We start from the raw sequence: 23,820 nt of genomic DNA, 5'->3' as shown, positions 1-23,820 counted from the left end.
CTGCCGACCGCATTTAAAAAGGTGCATGCACTTTTTTCTGTGGGAAACAGAGGAACAGCAAGCCATTCAAATGAAACACGGGCTGCACAGCCCGTAATAGTATGAACCTAGGTGAAGTCTTTGGCCTACCAGGACACCCAGATCCTTCTCAACCATTGATTCTCCCAGTTGTGCTCCTCCTAGAATGCATAATGCATGCATGTTTTTGCCTCCAGGTGCATAGCTATACACTTTTTTTGCCACTGATGCCCAATCAAACAGTGCACAAAGTTCTGCTTGTAAGTTGGAGACATCCTGCGAGGATGTTATTCTACTATGGTGTCATCTGCAAACACAGAAATTATACTTTTAATCCTATCATTTATAAATGAATAAAAACGAAGGGTCCCAAAACTGAATCTTAAGTAACAAACAAACTTAGACCATTCAGAGAATGAATCATTAATCACTATTTTCTGAATCCGTTTTTAGCCAATTCTGCATCTATTTAAAAACGAAACTTTCAAAGCCTACAGACTTTAACTGTCACACTAGCCATGTGTCAAACACGTTTGCACAGTCCAAATGTACTATATGTACAGCCACCCTTTTGGTCTTTTGCGAATCCATGCTGTCTATGGCTTAAAATTTTGTTTTTTTAGCAAAAACTTTATCAAACTCTCAAGATCTTCCTGACTATAGCAGTTAAAACATAAGTGCACCTTTATTTTGAAAAAAGAATAAACGCACATAGTTTTACAGAAAAAAATTTGCATTTATTATCTTTTTCTGCAGGAGCCTGGAAAGCATTGCACCTGTGATCAGCGGATCATGGGTGCAATATCAGACTTCTGTAGACATTTATAGGATCATCCATAGGAAACTGTAAATGAATGATGCGGCCGTGTGGGCAGAGTACCTCGTGGCTTCACTGTTTTTGAATTGTGACAGCAGCTGAGGGAGAGGATCAGGGGGAGAGGCTGCAGCAGCTAAATACGGGTGGAACATGTAACATATTCCAAAAGGTGAACTTATCCTTTAAACTGATCTATAACTACAGTTAAATACATTGATCCCTTTTTAACCTCCCTGGCGGTATGATTATTTCAGATTTTTGGTGCTGAAAGCGGTACCATTATTTTGCATGGAAATTTGGCGTTTTATATTGTAGGCCTATAATTTTTAGGAATAACTCACTGAAATCTGTCCGAACAGGAGTCTAGTAAACATCCCGGGTAGGATAAAACTTGAAACACAAAATCATAAATTATAATTTAATAAATAATCATAAAAAATAATAATATAATAATAAATTTAATTCAATAATATAATCAAACCAAAAACACTGAAATTTGAAATATAGCGCCAAGTTCGCACATCACTGAGCAAAGTCGCAAAATTGTTTTCAGTGTCTGATGACGAATTTCCCCACTAATTATTATCACTCAATTCTGCAAGTGGTTCTGATTTACTATCGCTGTTCTCTAGCTGGTCTAAAACCACTTTTGACCTAAAGGGACGCTTTTTGGACCCCATGGACGTTTCTCAGTTTCCAGGCAGAAAGAACAGTAAAAATGCAGGCAGGGCACAGGACAAAGCACTCGGGACAAAATGTATGTGAAATGGCTTGATACAGTAATGTTTTACTATGTGATTTTAGTGAATGTCCCTTTTTGTCATTTTCAAATTTCCCGCCGTTCCGTCCCCCGTACATCCCGACACTCGCAGGGGACGGAACCCAGATGACAGATGCCGGCATCCGCCGGATTACATTGCCGGGGACAATCCAGGAGGGACATCGCGGGAGCGCAGGACAAGGTAAGTGATCGAGGGATCCCGGAGCAGCGCCGCATGGTAAGTCCGAGTGTAGCTCGGGGTTACCGCTTGTGGTACTGAAACTCTACCCCGAGCTACACTCGGGAATACCGCCAGGGAGGCTACTATACTGTAGGCACCACATTGGCCTTGTGCGAATCTTAAATTCTCTAAACATTAGAAACAATGGCTTCAATATAAGTTCAACTCTCTGAGGACAGTGGGTGTAAGCATTCTGGTCGAAGATGCTTTATTCACCTTGATTTGTCTAAATGCTTCTAGACCATATCAGTATTGAGGCACTGGAGTTCTTTTGGAGCTGTGTCAATACTAACCCCATTATGGACTTGAGCTCCCCCATTTTTCTTTGTACACACAGAGCTGAAGAAGGTATTTAATATATTTGCCTTCTCTTTGTCCCCAGTCACCAAGTCTAAATTATCTATGAAAGACATATGTGGTCAGAACTGATCTTTTTACTATTAATATTTTTTTCAAATTCTTGGGAGTTTGTCCTACCCTCTTTTGCAACCTGTGATTCGTTTTTAATTTTTGCGGCCCTGATTTCCTTTTCACACATTCTGTTACATTGTTTGTAACTTTAACATTCTGATGGCGTTCCTTCATTTTTAGATTTCTTTAAATGCCCTTTTCTTATTCTTTATTGCTTTATTTTTTTTTTAACTTTGGATGTGGGCCACATATGTTTTCTTTTTAGCCTTTTAAACATATTGTCCATATGAATATACACCAATCAGCCACTGACAGATTCAGTGAATAACATCCACTGTTTCATTACAATGGCACCCGGAAGTCAAAAGATATATTAGTCAGGAAGTAAACCTGCTGTTCAAGAAGTGATGAAAGCAGAAAAATGCATATCACAATTTGGGCCTCATGCACACTGGACAGTATAAAACCACCAGTTATGTTGCTGTGTGAAAAACACGAGTTTTGCAGTGTTTTTTTATTAGCGGTTCTTAGCGTTTTGCCGTATTAGCTTTTTTTTAGCAAGAAAATACCTCTCTGCTATTTTTAACCCCCACTTTCCCACAATGCATCTCTGAATATTCATTGTGTAGTTGTTTAGTCTCCACTTTCAGAGCAGAGAGAGCACTGTTTTTTTTTTAGGAGCTATCTTTCTTTTTCTTGCTGTGTCCATTATGGATCCTGTAATGCAGAAAATTAATGAGGATATGCTGCTGATTCTGTTATGGATAGTGAGGAGACAGAGACAGCTGGAGAAGAGAAACAGCTGTCGACAACCATTCTGGACCATCCTTTGATATACTGTCGTGTATCCGCCATTTGTCATAAAGGGAATTTCCTGTTTGCACACAGTTCTGCTAGCTGAGCCAATGAGACAGCAAATGACATTGGGAAATGTCCATAAAAGGAATTTCCTGTTTGCATACAGTTCAGTCTGCTGAAACCATGAGGAAGCAAAGGACATTGGGAAATGTTCCTGTTTGTATACAGCACAGGTCAGACAATAAAAACAAGAGCAGCAAAGCACACTGGGAAATATAGGAAACTACTATAGAAAAATGTCAGTGTCCATAAATATTGCTTTAAAAAAAAAAGCTTGAGTCTCAGAAATGCTGGATAGCCACGTTTTCAAGTTAGATTGTTTTTACAGCTGAAAGACTCTTTTTTAAATACAGTAGGTCTGGGTGGTTTTTCCAGCCTGAAAACACCCCTGCCAAAAAAAATACTGATAAAAGCCTGTGGATGCTTGGACACATAGGATAACATGCTGGGGGGGTTTATGAACTAAAAAAAAAGAAAAAACAAAAAGAAAACTGCCTGATGCCAAAAACAGCAGCTGTAAAAACATGAGTGTGCACGAGGCCTTGTTGTGTATGAGGCTGCATAGTCACAGACCAGTCTGGGTGCCCATGTCGACCCGTGTAAACAGCCAAAAGCACCTATAATGGGAAAGTGAGCATCAGAACTGGATCACAGAGAAATGGAAGAGGGTGGCCTGGTCTAATGAAACATGTTTCCTTTTACATCATGTGGATGGAGGAGTGTAAGTGCATCACCTGGGGAAGAGATGGCACCAAGATGCAGTATGGAAAGAAGGCAAGAAGGCAGAGGCAGCGTGATGCTTTGCGCAATCTTCTGCTGGGAAACCTTGGTCCTGCCATTTATGTGAATGTTCCTTTGATATGTAACATCTACCTAAATATTGTTGTTGACCAAGTACACTCCTTCATGGAAGCAGTATTCTTTGGTGGCAGTTGCCTTTTTCAGCGGGTTAATGTGTCTTGCAACACTATGAAAATGGTTTAAGTTTGACAAAATTTCCAAATCTTAATCCAATTGAGCATGTTTGAGATGTGCTGGACTAACAAATCCAATTCATGGAGGCTCCACCCTACAGGATTTGGTACTGACTGCCTGGTGCCAGATACCACATAGCTTCAGTCTAGTGGTGTCCATGCCTCGATCAAGGTTGTTTTGGCAGCAAAAAGGGGGACTAATCAATACTACGGTATGTGGATAGCCATAAAGTTATGGCTGATCTCTGTAGTTTGAAGTGTGTTTTCATACAGTCAATATGATACATTTACATTTCTGTTCTGTGTTCTTCAATAACAATAATCCCTCCCAGAACATCCGCTCAGCCTTGAAAAATTGGCTGTCTTAATATTTAATTTTTTTTCTTTCCTGTATGCGCTTGTTGTTTACAGCTTATTAATTAATTGGTCTCACACCCCACTCCATAACTTCTTATAACACGAGAAAGACGAAAGAAAAAAAAAGGAAAATGGGATTATAACTAAATATCTACCCTTTAAATAATATGTTAACCCAACATTTCATATTCCTGATATGTGCCTGCTGTACCATGTACTTGTTTGATAATGTATATTGTTCTCTTTGTATTGCTTCCTTTGTGCAAAATCCCCGGTGTTCCACCAGGCTGCCAATCCTTCTGCTTCCCTATTTAAAAAAAACAAAAAAAAACTGACCACGGTAGGCATGACACCACATCGTGGTCAGTTCTCTGGCTGTGCTGGGAATTCAGTGTGCTCTTCTCCAATGATTAGGCTTTTGCTGACACCCACCACCCCTGCACAGCCATTCACTGGGAAGATCAGTGTATTGCTGTTTCTCCTCCCCCAGCTTTTATGCAGCTGAGAACAGAGAGTATGTAATCGTTAGTAAAACAAAAATGGAAGAAAAAGTATATAATATAATTTTTATATTTATAAACAAATGTTTTGCCTTTTATGTCTATTTTAAACAGAATGGTTTGTTTTACAAGGCAAGGGCTTACAATCACTTTAAGTCTCATAGCAAGGCAAATCAAATTTAATTTTGTTGAGCATAGCTAGTGTCTATTTCCTACATGCAATTAATTTGCAATTACTTGCGGCATCATTTTCCTTACCTAATTACAAGCCACTCTACAACCCCATTCCAAAAAAGTTGGAATGCTGTGTAAATTCTACACAAAAACAGAATGCAATGATAAAAAAATCTCACAAACCCATATTTTATTCACAAGAGAAAACAGAAAACATCAAATGTTTACACAAACAAAAATAATAAGGCAATTTTGGAACTGATGGCAGCAACATGAAATTGTGACATGGCAACAAAAAGCTGGCACAGTAATTGGTACTAACAAGGAAGAGCTGGAAGACCATTTTGCAACTAATTAGGTCAATTGGCAACAGATCAGTAATATGATTGGATATAAAAAGAGCATCTTAGAGAGCCAGAGTGTATCAGAAGTAAAGATGGGCAGAGGTTCACCAATCTGAAAAGCTGAATCTAAAAATTGTTGAACAATTTGAGAATAATGTTCCTCAACACAAAACTGCAAATACTTTACTGTAAATATATAATCATCTACAGTACATAATAACATTAAAAGAATGTGAGCATCTGGAGAAATCTCTCTTGAGCAAAGGACAAGGCTGAAATACAATATTGGATGCCAGTGATCTTTGGGCCCCTCAGACGCCACTGCATTAATATCAGGCATGATTCTGTGAGGGACATCACTGCATGGGATCAGAAATACTTCCAAATATCAATGTCTGTGAACACAGGTTGCCATGCCATCTAAAAATGCAAGTTAAAGCTCTATCATTCAAAAAAGAAGCCGTATCTGAACATGGTCCAGAAACGGTGGCAAGACGTTCTGGGCCAAAGCTCATTTAAAATGGTCTGTTGCAAAGTGGAAAACTGTTCTGTGGTCAGGCGAATTGAAATTTGACATACTTTTGGGTGCCATGTCCTCTGGAGTGTGAGTAGAGGGACTTTATAGCTAGTTATCAGCCTGAATCTCTGATGATATGGGGAGCATTTTTGTGTATGGAATGGGAAGCTTGCACATCTGGAAAGACACCATCAATGTTGATAGGTATATCCAGGCTTTAGAGCAGCATACAGTGGGGATCGAAAGTTTTGGCACCCCAGCTAAAAATTTGTATTAATGTGCATAAAGAAGCCAAGGAAAGATGGAAAAATCTCCAAAAGGCATCAAATTACAGATTAGACATTTTTATAATATGTCAACAAAAGTTAGATTTTATTTCCATCATTTACACTTTCAAAATAACAGAAAACAAAAAAATGGCGTCTGCAAAAGTTTGGGCACCCTGCAGAGTTAATATCTTGTACTGCCCCCTTTGGCAAGTATCACAGCTTGTAAACGCTTTTTGTAGCCAGCCAAGAGTCTTTCAATTCTTGTTTGAGGTATCTTTGCCCATTCTTCCTTACAAAAGTCTTCCAGTTCTTTGAGATTTCTGGGCTGTCTGTCACGCACTGCTCTTTTAAGGTCTATCCATAGATTTTCAATTATGTTGAGGTCAGGAGATTGTGAAGGCCATGGCAAAACCTTCAGTTTACGCCTATTGATGTAATCCCCCGTGGATTTCGAGGTGTGTTTAGGATCATTATCCATTTGTAGAAGCCATCCTCTCTTTAACTTCAGCTTTTTCACAGATGGCATCAAGTTACCATCCAAAATTTGCTGACATTTTATTGAATCCATTTTTCCTTCTACTCGTGAGATGTTCCCTGTGCCACAGGCTGCAACACAACCCCAAAGCAAGATTGATCCAACCCCATGCTTAACAGTTGGACAGAGGTTCCTTTCATTAAATTCTGTGCCCCTTCTTCTCCAAACGTACCTTTGCTCATTCCGGCCAAAAAGATATTTTTCTTGGTCTTCCAGATCTTGCTTTAACTTCCACTGTTCCTGATGACTGCCATTTCTTAATTAATTCCGAACAGAGGATATTGACATCTGAAAACGCTTTGCTATCTTCTTATAGCCTTCTCCAGCTTTGTGAGCGTCAACTATTTTCAGTTTCAGTTTTCTAGACAACTGCTTAGAAGAACCCATGGTGCTGATTGTTGGGGCAAGGTCAGATGAGTCTGGGCATTTAAAACCTTTGAGATTGACATCACCTGGTCTTCCCAGACGATGATTGAGAACAATCCATGACACTGGCAGGTCTCAGCTTTGCAAAGGGGGCAGTGCATGCTATAAATTCTACAGGGTGCCCAAACTTTTGCAGACGCCATTTTTTTGTTTTCTGTTATTTTGAAAGTGTAAATGATGGAAATAAAATCTAACTTTTGTTGACATATTATAAGAATGTCTAATCTGTAATTTGATGACTTTTGGAGATTTTTCCATCTTTCCTTAGCTTCTTTATGCACATTAATACAAATGTTTAGCTGGGGTGCCCAAATTTTCGATCCCCACTGTATGCTCCCATCCAGATGACGTCTTTTTCAGGGAAGGCCTTCCATATTTCAGCGGGACAATGCTAAACGACATGCTGCATCTATAGCAACATGGCTACATAGTGGAAGAGTCTGTACGCTTAACTGGCATACCTACAGTCCAGACCTTTCACCAGTTGAAAATATTTGACGCATCCTGAAGCAAAAAATACGACAAAGATGACCCAGGACTGTTCAGCAGCCAAGAATGGCACAACAATCCTCTCCCAAAACTTTTACAACTAGTCCCCTCAGCTCTAAGACATTTACAGAGTGTTTTTAAAAGAAGGGAGGATGCTACATTGTGGTAAACATGGCCATGTCCCAACTTTTTTTGAGAAATGCTGATTCCATCAATTTCAAAATTACCTTTTTTTTGGTTCAAAGGTTCATTTTATCAGTTTAAACATTTGATATATTTTCTATTGTGAATAAAATTTGTAAATCATTGCATTCTCCAAAAATTTTAACTTTTTCGGAATTGGGGTTGTATAATCCAATTAAAATATCAACCACAAAAGCAATTTTTAAAAACTGCAAATTATAAAAAAGTACTGCTATCAAATATCAGGTCCGCTACAGTATTGATCCTGAAAATACAATGAAAAAATATACACTCACCGACCACTTTATTAGGGACACCTTGCTAGTGCCAAGAAAATATCCCCCACGCCATTACACCACCACCATCACCACCACCACCAGCCTGAACCGTTGATACAAGACAGGATGGATTCATGCTTTCAGGTTGTTAACGCCAAATTCTGACCCTACCATCTGCATGTCGCAGCAACCAGTCTTCCCATTCTCCTCTGACCTCAACAAGGCATTTTTGTCCACACAACTGTCGCTCACTGGATATTTTCTCTTTTTCGGACCATTCTCTGTAAACCCTAGAGATGGTTTGTGTGTGAAAATCCCAGTAGATCAGCAGTTTTTGAAATACTCAGACCAGCCCGTCTGGCACCAACAATCATGACACGTTCAAAGTCACTTTAATTCCCTTTCCTCCCCATTCTGGAGCTCAGTTTGAACTTTAGCAAGTTGTCTTCACCTGGTCTACATGCCTAAATGCATTGAGTTGCTGCCATGCGTTTAGCAAATTAGCAATTTATATTACCACGCAATTGAGCAGGTGTACCTAATAAAGTGGGCGGTGAGTGTATAATTTATTAAACACACTGAAATACTAAAATAGCTTGAAAAATTAACATACAAATTTTTTATTGCATAATTATGGGCTGGGAATTTTTTGTGCACAGGCTAAGCAGTTTAGTAATGGTGATAACATTATAAAGGGGATCTCCAAAACCACAGTTCATTATAATCCTAATATTTTTCTGGGCTTGCTTTTTACAGATAAACATCTACTATAGGAATGAGTGCTTTGAGGTATTGGGGAACTCCTTGGTTACCATGACATTATTATTAGGCTACTTATCTTATGTATACCTGTCTCAAACTAGGGTAAAATACACTCAGCATATGATGGAAAAGTAAAAGTGTAAAGTTTATATGAAAAGTTAAAAACTGCATATAAACGTTACTGGATTATTTTAACATATGTGTTTACAGAAAGAAACCTCTGTATAGGCATTATTTTATAGTTTACTTTAATACTGCTGTGGATCTCACATTTTATAATTCATACTAATAATTTAAGCACAGATGCACAGTTTTTAACAGTAACCTGTTTTTAAAGGCCCTTTTATAGATCATGGGATGACCTGCCATACCAAGACGTAACTCCAGTGAAATGATTCTGCAACTGGAAGAAGGAAGATGACCTGCTTTCTTCTGTGGCCTAATTTGAATATAAATTAACTACTGACAGTTAACAAGATTGGGAAGAACTTGTACATTAAGTAGTTGCCTTTGTATTTTATGCTTTGGTATGCCATGTTAATTATTCTAAAAGTTGCAGAAAACCAAATATAATTGCCTATTTTAAAAATATAATCTTACAAATTTTTATATTATAATATTAAGTATAATAATATAATATTAAGTAGCAGAGGGGGTTGTTAATCAATTTTAGCTGCTCTGCTGTTAATGAAATTAACAACAGGTGCATTAAATGGGCAACAATGAGATGACCCCCAAAACAGGAATGGTTTTACAGGTGGAGGCCACTGACATTTTTTCCCTACTGATCTTTTCTGACTGTTTTTCACTAGTTTTGCATTTGGCTAGGGTCAGTGTCACTACTGGTAGCATGAGGCGATACCTGGACCCTACAGAGATTACACAGGCGGTCCAACTCCTCCAGGATGGCACATGCCATTGCCAGAAGGTTTGCTGTGTCTCCCAGCACAGTCTCAAGAGCATGGAGGAGATTCCAGGAGACAGTAATGGTGTGAACCTCCTGCGCTCAAAAAACTTTCAAAACTTAATTAATTAAATAATTACGAGAAGCTGCTCACATTAAATCATATACCAATGATCTTCAACATAAACACATGGAACCAATGTAGCGCTACTCACTTTAAAACATGTGAACCAAAAAAATAAATTAAAAATTATTTCCACTAAAGTGAAATCATGCACCTAAAGCATATATGTGAAAATGCTACGTAAATAAAGTGAACTAATCATATAAAAATATTAAGTGCTCATTATAAATGTGCATATATATATATATATACACATATACATAACACATACAACTCCAATGTGTATTAACACATATATATAAACCCCATAAAGTGCAGAAACTCAAAAAGTGCATATATGTGAACTTGGTACATGCACCTAAACATCAAAAATAATATTTCCGTGTATATAAAGTCCAAACTTAAAAATAATCACACTCAAGTGAACAAAAAACACTCGTGCTGTTATTTGTGTATAGAAGTGAGTTGATAGTTGAACTCATCCGAACACCGGCTGAATCAGCCTCTCACCTTAAGGATTTGACCCTTGCGAGTCAAAGCGCTTATTAGGATCCCTCTCACAGATCCTCCAGGTAAGTATCTCTCCAAAAACTGCTCACATAGTATCTGAAACTACATAAAAAACGTTCAGGGCTCCAATCCCACGCTTTTGGATCCAATCTGCATGGGTGTAGAAGGGTATACAGAGGTGTACCAAAAACACCTGTTTTGGTACACCTCTGTATACCCTTCTACACCCATGCAGATTGGATCCAAAAGCGTGGGATTGGAGCCCTGAACGTTTTTTATGTAAGTGCGCTTTCTATGTGCTTATGACTTTTGATAATAAACATATTACACAATGGAGGCTTGTGTTCTATGTTTCATATGAGTGATTGGCGCAGCATTTGATTCCACTTGGAGAAAGGAGCCAGTGTTGAAGTGCGGATCCCTGGGGGGAGTTTCAGATACTATGTGAGCAGTTTTTGGAGAGATACTTACCTGGAGGATCTGTGAGAGGGATCCTAATAAGCGCTTTGACTCGCAAGGGTCGAATCCTTAAGGTGAGAGGCTGATTCAGCCGGTGTTCGGATGAGTTCAACTATCAACTCACTTCTATACACAAATAACAGCACGAGTGTTTTTTGTTCACTTGAGTGTGGTCATTTTTAAGTTTGGACTTTATATACATGGAAATATTATTTTTGATGTTTAGGTGCATGTACCAAGTTCACATATATGCACTTTTTGAGTTTCTGCACTTTATGGGGTTTATATATATGTGTTAATACACATTGGAGTTGTATGTGTTATGTATATGTGTATATATATATATGCACATTTATAATGAGCACTTAATATTTTTATATGATTAGTTCAATTTATTTACGTAGCATTTTCACATATATGCTTTAGGTGCATGATTTCACTTTAGTGGAAATAATTTTTAATTTATTTTTTTGGTTCACATGTTTTAAAGTGAGTAGCGCTACATTGGTTCCATGTATTCCAGGAGACAGGCAGTCACACTAGGAGAGCTGGACAGGTTCTTAACCCATCTGCAAGACTGGTATCTGCTCCTTTGTGCAAGGAGGAACAGGATGAGCACTGCCCGAGTCCTACAAAATGAACTCCAGCAGGCCACTGATGTGAATGTCTCTGACCAAACAATCAGAAACAGACTTTATGAGGGTGGCCTGAGGGCCCGACATCCTCTAGTAGGCCCTGTGCTCACTGCCTGGCACCATAGAGCTGGATTGGCATTTGCCACTGAACACCAGAATTGGCAGGTCCACCACTGGCGCCCTGCGCTTTTCACAGATGAGAGAAGGGTCACCCTGAGCATATGTGACAGACGTAAAAGGGTCTGGAGAAGTTGTGGAGAATGTTATGCTGCCTGTAACACAGTTCAGCATGACCGTTTTGGTGGTGGGTCAGTGATGGTCTGGGGAAGCATATCCATGGAGGGACACACAGATCTCTACAGGATAGTCAATGGCACCCTGACTGCCATTAGGTAGCGGGATGAAATCCTTGGACCCATTGTCAGACCCTACGCTGGTGCAGTGCATCCTGGCTTCCTCCTAGTGCACAACAATGCCCGTCCTCATGTGGCGAGAATATGCAGGCAGTTCCTGGACAATGAAAGAATTGATTTAATTGGATGGCTCCCACGCTCGCCTGACCTAAATCCAATAGAACACCTCTGGAATATCATCAGGAGCTCAGTGAAGCCCTGGTCCAGATCTGGGAGAAAATACCCCAGGACACCATCCATTGTCTCATTAGCAGCATGCCCCGACGTTGTCAGGCATGCATACAAGCACGCGTGGGCCATACAAACTACTGAGTAGGGGTGTCTTTGAATTAAGTCCTCTGTAGGTTGATAACTTTCATTTCCATCAAACGATGGGGCATCCTTACGTTCCTAACACATTACCCAGTCCATATCAGTATAGATATCCAGCAAGATATTTTTCCCTACTGAGATCTGATGTGGTTTCGAAGTGTTCCTTTAATTCTTTTGAGCAGTGTATCTATCTATCTATCTATCTATCTATCTATCACAAACACACACACACATAAAATTCTAAAAAATAAGTCTTATTATATCAATTAATATTACTGTATTGCACATTTCTTTACCTTCAACAGGCATAAGGATAACTCGAGAGTGATCGTAGGCAATAACATTAGCATAACGATTTTTGGGTTTGTTGACTTCAAGGTTGGAGTGCTCCCATGTAAACTGCTGTCCAGGGTCAATTGACTGAAAAGAGAGTTTAACATAAAGCAGTGGAATATAATGCCATATACGGTTTATGAATATATTTATTAATATTACTCAAACAGAACTGTTGTTTGCTAGGACAAAAGCTAGAAAATGTGTGTATTGGCATATTAAAAAATAAAGAAAAGCTAATCTCATATCTATTATGCAGCTAAAGACAGACATTAGAACACAATAACATGTTAGAAAATTATCCACTTCCATACCGGGCACTTTTACCCCCTTCCTGCCCAGGCCAATTTTCAGGTTTCAGCTCTCTCACACTTTGAATGACAATTGCGCGGTCATACAACACTGTACCCAAACTAAAATTTTACCATTTTCTTCACACAACTAGAGCTTTCTTTTGGTGGTATTTAATCACCGCTGGGGGTTTTATTTTTTGCTAAATTAACAAAAAAATACCAAAAATATTGAAAAAAAAAAGTTTTTCTTTGTTTCTGTTATAAAAGTTTGCAAATAAATAATTGTTCTTCATAAATTTAGGCCAAAATGTATTCTACTACATGTCTTTGGTGAAAATAACCCAAATTAGTATTTATTATTTAGTCTGTAGGAAAGTTATAGAGTTCACAAACTATGGTATAGATCTGAATATTGATCAATCCTGAAGTACTGACGGCCAATCTCATTTCTTGAGGTCCAAGAATGTCAGGACAGTACAGATATCCCCCAAATGACCCCTTTTTGCAAAGTAGACAGTCCGATGTATTTCATAAGAGGCATGGCGAGTTTTTTGAAGTTGTAATTTTTTTGTCCTAATTTTTCGGAAATGAAGAAATAAAAAAAAAGATTTTCACTATTTTTTTTTACAGCAGCAGTACAGCACCATCATATAACTGGCATGGCGGTGATCAGGGACACTGACTGGTGACAGTACGAAAAAAAAAATTGATCTTTTTTTTATTTTTTTATTATTTTGTATTAAATTTTTTTCTCTTTTTTTTAAGATTTTTTTTTTCATATTTCACTATGACCAAAGTAGTATAATGTTACCATAGTAACATTGTACTACTTTGGGGAAGTGATCAGTATTTTTTTTTTTTTTTACACAATTTGCTTATAGCAAAGAATTACTTTTACCCAAGAATTTACCTGAATGAAATCAATTAATTCAGGTTTTCTTTTTTTTGTGCTTAGCTGTGATTTGGCCCAGCCTGTGCATGTGATCGCTGTGACCATTCACAGCTAGCCATACTTGTATACAATTGATGGCATGAAAGGAAGCCATCCATTGTATACAAATGTCATGTGACCTGCTGTGATTGGTCACAGCAGGTCACATGGTACCGGCAAAGGAGCCGGTACACAGATCTGTCATCGGCCGTGTCCGAGGTATACGGCTGGTGACGGATCATGCCGCTGTGCGGCTCTGCGGGCACGCAAACTGCGCACGCCCTGAAAGGACGCCATATGGCGTCCACCCGGAGGGACGAGGTGCTCGCCCGGCCACCATCTGGCCATAGGCTGGGCGGGAACCAGACTTACAAAAATGAAAGATGGGTTATTTCTTTTTAATTTTGGATAGTGGAGGACAGTTAAAATTTCAGTCAGGTTTTTATGTATGCCTTTGACACCACACATGTCATACCATATGTCCCCGTAACAACCATACAAGGAGTCGGAGGGTACAGGCATCCCCAAATAGGAAAACACAGACAGCAATAAAAACCTTGCCAGAAGTTATATCCCTTCCGCAGTACACTAAAAATTTCCCATCACTTTCTGTTCTGATGGTGAAGGGAAATCTACACAATAGGGACACAAGCAGAAATTAAAGCCTAACAGAAGTGTTTCCCCTCTCTATCCAAAAAGGGATAGGCTTCAAAGAACTTTGGTCAGATATTACAAATACCAATACCGTAGCTATGTGCTCATTAAATGAAACAAACATTTAAACACAGCTACTATAAATACCATAATTTGCCTTGAAGCTCATCTGCACCTTTACTGTCACTTTAACTAGTTCATCTGGGCCAAGCTGGCCCAAACAAACTATTTTCTACATTAACAGGTGTGTCCACTGGATGCCCTATACCAGCGGTTCTCAACCTGGGGGTCGCGACCCCTTTGGGGGTCGAACGACCATTTCCCAGGGGTCGCCTAAGACCATCGGAAAACACATATTTCCGATGGTCTTAGGAACCGAGACACCGCTCCTCTGACTCAGTCGATGTGTGGGCGGGATGACACGCTGCCCTGTCACCTGGCCACACCTCCGGGATCCCTCAACAACTCCGCCTCCTCGCCGCTGATTGGCCACCGGAACTGTAGCTCAGGAGAGGCACACAGGCGGCCAATCACCGGCGAGGAGGTGGAGCTTGGAGAGGAGGAGCCGAGCGGCAGCGCGCGTAGATCTAAGAAGATCGAGGGAACTGCCGGAGTAAGTGAAGAGGAGAGCGGCCAGAGAAGGAAGACAGCTGACAGGTAAGTGAGAGAGCGAGCCCAGGCTGGAGCAGGGGTCAGCAAGGTAAGTATCATTGGTGTCAGTGGGAGGAATAGTGCCCCATCATTTGTGTGACTAATACCAACAATGGGGCACTATTTCTCCCACTGACACCAATGATGGGGCACTATTTCCTTCCCCCCCCCCCCCGCACTGACACCAACGATGGGGCACTATTCCTCCCCAACACTGACACCAACGATGGGGCACTATTCCTCCCCCCCACTGACACCAACGATGGGGCACTATTCCTCCCCCCCACAGACACCAACGATGGGGCACTATTCCTCCCCCCACTGACACCAAGAATGGGGCACTATTCCTCCCCCCCACCGACACCAACGATGGGGCACTATTCCCCCCCCTGACCCCAAAGATGGGGCACTATTTCCCCCTCCGCCACACTGACATCAATGATGGGGCACTATTCCTCCCACTGACACCAATGATGGGGCACTATTCCCCCCACTGACACCAATGATGGGGCACTATTCCCCCCACTGACACCAATGATGGGGCACTATTCTCCCCACTGACACCAATGATGGGGCACTATTCCCCCCACTGACACCAATGATGGGGCACTATTCCCCCCACTGACACCAATCATGGGGCACTATTCCCCCCACTGACACCAATGATGGGGCACTATTCCTCCCACTGACACCAATGATGGGGCACTATTCCTCCCACTGACACCAATGATGGGGCACTATTCCTCCCACTGACACCAATGATGGGGCACTATTCCTCCCACTGACACCAATGATGGGGCACTATTCCCCCCACTGACACCAATGATGGGGCACTATTCCCCCCACTGACACCAATGATGGGGCACTATTCCCCCACTGACACCAATGATGGGGCACTATTCCCCCCACTGACACCAATGTTGGGGCACTATTCCCCCCACTGACACCAACGTTGGGGCTCTATTCCTCCCACTGACACCAACGATGGGGCACTATTCCCCCCACTGACACCAACGATGGGGCACTATTCCCCCCAATGACACCAACGATGGGGCACTATTCCTCCCAATGACACCAACGATGGGGCACTATTCCCCCCACTGACACCAACGATGGGGCACTATTCCCCCCACTGACACCAACGATGGGGCACTATTCCCCCCACTGACACCAACGATGGGGCACTATTCCCCCCACTGACACCAACGATGGGGCACTATTCCCCCCACTGACACCAACGATGGGGCACTATTCCCCCCACTGACACCAACGATGGGGCACTATTCCCCCCACTGACACCAACGATGGGGCACTATTCCCCCCACTGACACCAACGATGGGGCACTATTCCCCCCACTGACACCAACGATGGGGCACTATTCCCCCCACTGACACCAATGATGGGGCACTATTCCCCCCACTGACACCAACGATGGGGCACTATTCCCCCCACTGACACCAACGATGGGGTACTATTCCCCCCACTGACACCAACGATGGGGCACTATTCCCCCCACTGACACCAACGATGGGGCACTATTCCCCCCACTGACACCAACGATGGGGCACTATTCCCCCCACTGACACCAACGATGGGGCACTATTCCCCCCACTGACACCAACGATGGGGCACTATTCCCCCCACTGACACCAACGATGGAGCACTATTCCTCCCACTGACACCAACGATGGGGCACTATTCCTCCCACTGACACCAACGATGGGGCACTATTCCTCCCACTGACACCAACGATGGGGCACTATTCCTCCCACTGACACCAACGATGGGGCACTATTCCTCCCACTGACACCAACGATGGGGCACTATTCATCCCACTGACACCAACGATGGGGCACTATTCATCCCACTGACATCAGTGATGGGGCACTATTCCCCCCACTGACACCAACGATGGGGCACTATTCCCCCCACTGACACCAACGATGGGGCACTATTCCCCCCACTGACACCAACGATGGGGCACTATTCCCCCCACTGACACCAACGATGGGGCACTATTCCCCCCACTGACACCAACGATGGGGCACTATTCCCCCCACTGACACCAACGATGGGGCACTATTCCCCCCACTGACACCAACGATGGGGTACTATTCCCCCCACTGACACCAACGATGGGGCACTATTCCCCCCACTGACACCAACGATGGGGCACTATTCCCCCCACTGACACCAACGATGGGGCACTATTTCCCCCACTGACACCAACGATGGAGCACTATTCCTCCCACTGACACCAACGATGGGGCACTATTCTCCCCACTGACACCAACGATGGGGCACTATTCCTCCCACTGACACCAACGATGGGGCACTATTCATCCCACTGACATCAGTGATGGGGCACTACTCCTTCCACTGACACCAATGATGTGGCACTAGTCCTCCCACTGCAAAATTACAGTTATGAAGTAGCAACGAAAATAATTTTATGGTTGGGGGTCACCACAACATGAGGAACTGTATTAAGGGGTCGCGGCATTAGAAAGGTTGAGAACCACTGCCCTATACGAACAGTTTGTAGTCCCAGCTACATACAGTATACAGCACTGTGTTCCTGAAGTGGGATGGGAAATTGCCTTCCCACACCTGGAACATAACTGAGTTGGACTGAGCACTGCCCAGCCATTTGTAAGCAGCTTTGTATTTTCGGAATGAATGAGTCTGAATAAATCACAGATCATGATATCTGCTGCTGCAGTGGGGGACAAGGATCTCACTGCTCTGCCTGACTCGGTGGCTAGATTTTAGGTATGGCTGCATAGATTTACGTATTCTTTGGCAAGTAAAAATATTCTGAAACATTTTATTTTGACTGTCTATTTAGCTTTAAAGAACTTTATTCTAATGGATGAGCTGTATATCATTTTTAAACAAGCTATCTCTGGCATACAAGTCTTCCATCACAAATATGATGCTGTGTAAACCAAAGAACTGTATACTGACTTAAATTCTTACCTCATACTCCTGAGATAATTTTAGGTTGTCATTGGCTTTTAAGTGTTCTGTGTGCTCAGAAAGTTCAGCAATAGGTATTGGTGGGTGATTAAGCATGCCTGAAACAAAAGAAAGCATGGGAAAAACATTTAGTTTATGTAATCCAATTGAGGTCAGCAAAAGGCTTTGAAAGAAAGTGAGATCTGCAGTGGAAGGACAAGTGTTCAAACCAGTTAAAAGTCAAACCTGTATCGTTTTATCCTAAAATTTTCAATATAGACGTGAAACCTACATATCCCAACAATATTCATCAGAAACTGTAATAAAGGCTTTTGAAAGGGACAAACAGAATATATATATATATATATATTTTTTTTTCTACAAAAAGCACCCAAAATACCAAAGTGACAATGAAAGACATTAATGTGAATCCTAGATGTACTATAATGGTTATAATGGTGGAATGTGTTTGCCAAGATGGTCACACACTGTAACTATGGCTAGCCATGAAAGTAGAGATTTCTCTTGTTCTGCTCTTGTAGATTCCTCCATTCACCATTAACAGCATGGATGGAGGCATCTTCTCTGCTGGCTATTGTATTCTGGCAGCTGGCACCCATTGCTTTCTTAATAACCAAACTGCATCTGATTGGTTGCAGTCACTGTGCAGCAACAATTTTCCACCCAGTTACAATTTTTCAAGTGAAGGTTGCTGTGCTGACAAGCACAACTGTGGCTTGAATTTCACCCAATTCAGCAAGCATCTGCCAAAATTTGAACCATGAAAGGCAGGTTTAAGCCCCATTATTGCAAAATGTTCTTACTTTATAAAGTAATAAAATAATCTAATCAGACTTGCAAAAGTGAAACAGAGGCAAGTAATTCCATTACTTCACGACACTAATTACTGGAACAAATAGAGATGCATTTGTTGTTAACAGCTTGCAGGAAGGAATGGGAGCATGCCATCTTTGTTTAGGCATAATCCAATTTAAGCATCAATTTTCCAGCCTAAAATGCATGCTTAGGAATTATGCAAGGATTTCTCACACAGATGTGCCCCCTGCTGCTGGCTCACAGCCTGGGAACTGATAGAAAGTTATAATATATTTTCTGGGGAGAAATGCTTTTTGACTGAAGACATTTTTCTTTTAATTATACTACTGCGACATACCAATAATGTATTCACACAGATTCCACCAATCAATTAGAGAATGGGAAAAATGTACATTAATATAGCCATAGCTGTTGAATTATAAAATACGTGCGCTGTCTTTTGGTATAAAAACATGGAACATTTTAAATCTCACCAAACACATTACAATCATACAATCTCATACAGTACAATCTCCTTTAATTCTACCAATGTAGTGCAGGGGCCTTTCTGATTGTATACGTATTGACTGTATTGTTTAGATAGGTCCTCCTATTACATAGTTTTAATAAATCAAAGATTGTAGTTTGAATGTACTGTGTATGGTGACCTAGCATTCAGATGTATACAAACATCATTTCACACCACACACTGTCACGGAATCATCCTCGCCTACTTAAAAAGAAATACATGACAACCTGTGAAGGCATTGTGAGGTGGATGCCTAAAATCAGTTAGATAAAGGGATTATCTCCAGTCCGCAACAGTGCTCTCTAAAGTTCTATTGGACCTTTTTCTTTAGAAACCTTCTCTGCTTACAAAGTTTTGTTGGTTGAGCACTCTGTGGGGTTTATTCACTCAGAATCTTGTGCACTTCTGCATAGAAACCAATCAGCTTATAGGTGTTATTGCTAAAGCTTAATTGAACAAGCTGAGGTTAGAAGCTGATTGGCTACTGTGCACAGGTACACAAGATTCTGAGTTAACTAGCTTTAGTAAATAAATCCCCGTAGCAGAAGCAGATGCCCAAGAGCTGACTGTTTCATTGGAGACCATGACTGTCATATGGCTATCACTAAAGCTGACTGGGGCCTGGAGGAGTGTGCAGCCTGGAGTGCTCTTGACTAGGTTTGAGGTCTAAAGCACACCGATCCACATGTTGGGCACCACTAGTCTACAGTTAGTATGAGAATAAATATTTATTCATAGTTTTGAATAACTAGCTTTTCAGGCCCTCACATGTGACCCTAAATTTGTGGTAGGAACCTAATAATAATTTTCTTTAGCACCAAAATAAATTGGAAAGGTTTTTTATCTTCAATATTCATTATATAATAAAACAGTACTCCAATGTTTCTCAGGGACTCAATTTCAAATTCCTTATAATTAATTCTGAGGGAATTTATTCCTTAGTTTTTCCTTAGTTTTGATGACATCACTTCCTTTGCCCCCAATACTAACTCTGAAGTGACAACAAAGTGAGACAGCAGAAAGCAGATACACACAAAGCAAATGCAGATGCATTCCATATACCATAAACATGACTCAGGGGGTGAGATTTAACTAGTGCACTCAGAATCTAGTTCAGCTGTGCATGGTAGCAAATTAGCTTCCAATTTCAACTTGTTCATTTAGGTTTTGGCAATTAAACCCGGACACTGATTGGTTTCTATACAGAGCTGCACCAGATTTGGAACTCTTCAGCTTTAGTAAATAACTCTCAGAGACTTTAAAACAATTGTTTTCAGTTTTTCAGGTGATCCTGCAACAGGATGCAATGGTCATGTAATTAATGTACATCTAGAAGGGAACAAGTTTCTTACATTTAAATATTTTGCAGATTCTATTATAGGAATCCACTGACAACATATCCTAACATTTATGGGTGATAAAAAATCTATGACATTTAGGCCTTACAAAAAAAAAAATTGGCTTATGGCACAGGTGATGCAATTCATTAACAAAATATGAAGAGCTACTGAATAAACGTTTAACAGGTATATGCAATTAAGGGCTTTGGAAATATAGAGGGTGACAATATATTAGCTGTGCCACAGTCATGCAGCCTCCTTTGATGAGTTGTCTGTTAAATGTCACAATATCAATGAAGCCTATACGATGTGTTGATGCCTTGATAGCTGTGGCAATTGTTTGCACGTGTGCAAACATACTCCGTGTTTGCAGAACCCATTCAGGGCCACAAAGCACATGGCACATCAAAGATGGCTGTGTGACTTTGGTCAACAAGTTTCTGAGGCTGTATTTAAAACATTATTTATAAACCACAATGTAAGCCACAAAACTACAAAAACACATACTTAAATTAACCATGCTATTTGTGTGAAAACAAACCTGTTTTAACAAGAGTAATCGGAAATGTGGAACTCTCAACAGACACAAGTCAGCAAGCATCCAAAATTGAAATATAACTTTTGGATAGCTAAACATTTAATATGTAGTCAACTTTAGCAATGTCTATGAGACATGTGTAGACTTGCCAAAAAGCATACACACATACTCAGTATATAATCACGATTGCTGTTCCGTCAGGTCTCGGTCTGCTCTAAGCAAAGACTGTTAGTCACCACTCTATACTGTGTCCCTCTCCAGGGCTCACTGAAGCATTGAGATGGGGAGGGGGCAGGAGCAGCTGTCTAAGTCTCTCAGTGACACGCTAGAGCACAGATGTCAAACTGGCGGCACTCCAGCTGTTGGCAAACTACAAGTTCCATGAGGCATGGCAAGATTGACAGTTACAAGCTTGACTCCCAAAGGCAGAGGCATGATGTGACTTGTAGTTTTGCAACAGCTGAAGGGCCGACAGTTTGACACCCGTGCTCTAGCGCTAGAGGATGAGCCAGCTGCTGGTCAGGCATCTGGGTGGATCCTAACATTATGGTCGGGAGCCTTGAGTGGCTCTGTGTGGCTTTAGCCCACTGTTTGCTGATTCTGGGTCCAGTAAGTGCACTGTTGTGACTCACATGAGAATTATGTTAAAAAGAAAAAAAATGGCCATTTCTCTTTTAATATATTACAACTGAAACCAACCCTAAGTATCAACCAGGGTGTGCCAGCTGTCCTAATTATGCCATTCAGTTGTAGTTGGGCCGGGGCACATGCATGAAGGATGAAGCATAGACTGGAGGATAACTAATGGTGAACTGCCAAGTTTCCTTACCCACAAAAAATGTGCACATATTCTGTTCTGCTAACCTATCACTATAGCAAGCACTTAATAAAAATCCAGTAGTAAATGTGTTTTAGCAATAGAGCACCATATATACCTTAGATTGTACACTCCTTGAGGGTTAGGGACTGATGTGAATGTACAATATATATGTAAAGTGCTGTGCAAATTGATGGCGCTTTATAAGCACCTGTAATAAATAAATATATGTTTTAAACTACCGTATTTTTCGCACCATAAGACGCACTTTTTTCCCCCCAAAAAAGGGGGGAAAATGTCAGTGCGTCTTATGGAGCGAATATGGAGCAACCGGTCCGGTATTTCCACTGCCGCCGTGTCAGAATACCGGGCCAGCCGCTCAGCTCTACAGCGGGACCTTATAGAGATGACTGCTGACCTTTGGGGAGGGGGGGGAGCGGGTACCTGAATTTGACAGATACCCGCTCCCACTTCCGTGGAGTTGTTCTTTCATCTTACCCGTTCCTCTATCCAGCAGCGCGGTCTTCCCGGCTTCTGTAGTGTGGGCATGACAGCCGGGTGCCAAGTGCGCATGCGCAGGAAGCGGTGCTTTTTGTGAATGGTAAGGCGGCACCTGGGACACATGACAGATCCCAGAAGCCGCCGGACCAATCACAAAGCGCAAGTGCTTCTCGCTCATGCGCACTGGGCACCCGGCTGTCATGCCGAGCGCCATTACAGAAGCCGGGAAGACAGCGCGCGGCTGGATAGAGGAACAGGTAAGATGAAAGAACAACTCCGCGAAAGTGGGAGCGGGTATCTGTCAAATTCAGGTACCCGCTCCCCCCCCTCCCCAAAGGTCAGCAGTCATCCCCTGTACTATACACAGTCTCTGGTCATCCCTGTGCTGTCCGCAGTCTCTGGTCATCCCTGTGCTGTCCGCAGTCTCTGGTCATCCCTGTACTGTGTCCGCAGTCTCTGGTCATCCCTGTACTGTGTCCGCAGTCTCTGGTCATCCCTGTACTGTGTCCGCAGTCTCTGGTCATCCCTGTGCTGTCCGCAGTCTCTGGTCATCTCCTGTACTGTGTCCGCAGTCTCTGGTCATCTCCTGTACTGTGTCCGCAGTCTCTGGTCATCTCCTGTACTGTGTCCGCAGTCTCTGGTCATCTCCTGTACTGTGTCCGCAGTCTCTGGTCATCTCCTGTACTGTGTCCGCAGTCTCTGGTCATCTCCTGTACTGTGTCCGCAGTCTCTGGTCATCTCCTGTACTGTGGCCGCAGTCTCTGGTCATCCCCTGAACTGTGTCCACAGTCTCTGGTCATCTCCTGTACTGTGTCCGCAGTCTCTGGTCATCTCCTGTACTATGTCTGCAGTCCATTAGTTCAGAATTTTTTTTTCCTGTTTTCTGCCTCTAAAACCTAGGTGCGTCTTATGGTCAGTTGCGTCTTATGGAGCGAAAAATACAGTAAGTCTTTATTTGCCATAATAAAAAGTCACAGCCAAGGTGGCTCACCGCTCCCTCTCTCCAAGGTTCTGGTATGGCTCCCCAGCACTACATAGCATTTGTTTCATCTGAAGGCAACAGAAAATGCAACTATACTTCCTGTATCCCTTGCTTCCTCATCCTCTTCTTCTTCCTCTGATGTTACAGGTTGTCACTTACAATGTAGGATGTCAAGGTGCCTCTGATGTCATGCAACAGAGCACCCA

At 41.8% G+C, this 23,820-nt stretch overlaps 1 protein-coding gene across 1 annotated transcript in view; it reads right to left on the bottom strand.

Moving 5' to 3' along the window:
- Positions 1-23,820, bottom strand: part of PTPRS (protein tyrosine phosphatase receptor type S) — a 531,027-nt gene that overhangs the window by 97,491 nt on the left and 409,716 nt on the right. Inside the window, exons 26-27 of the mRNA XM_089681016.1 lie at positions 18,113-18,210; positions 12,567-12,690 (exon numbers count right to left, since the gene is read on the bottom strand). Coding sequence (XP_089537142.1) covers positions 12,567-12,690; positions 18,113-18,210 — 222 coding nt within the window. The remainder of the gene's footprint in view (positions 1-12,566; positions 12,691-18,112; positions 18,211-23,820) is intronic.

This window comes from Staurois parvus, unplaced genomic scaffold (assembly GCF_062004578.1).
Source record: "Staurois parvus isolate SC_StPar_1 unplaced genomic scaffold, SC_StPar_1.0 ptg000256l, whole genome shotgun sequence".
NCBI classification, from domain to species: domain Eukaryota; kingdom Metazoa; phylum Chordata; class Amphibia; order Anura; family Ranidae; genus Staurois; species Staurois parvus.
The sequence above is the reverse complement of the archived record's forward strand: the minus strand, read 5'-3'. Positions and strand labels throughout refer to the sequence as shown.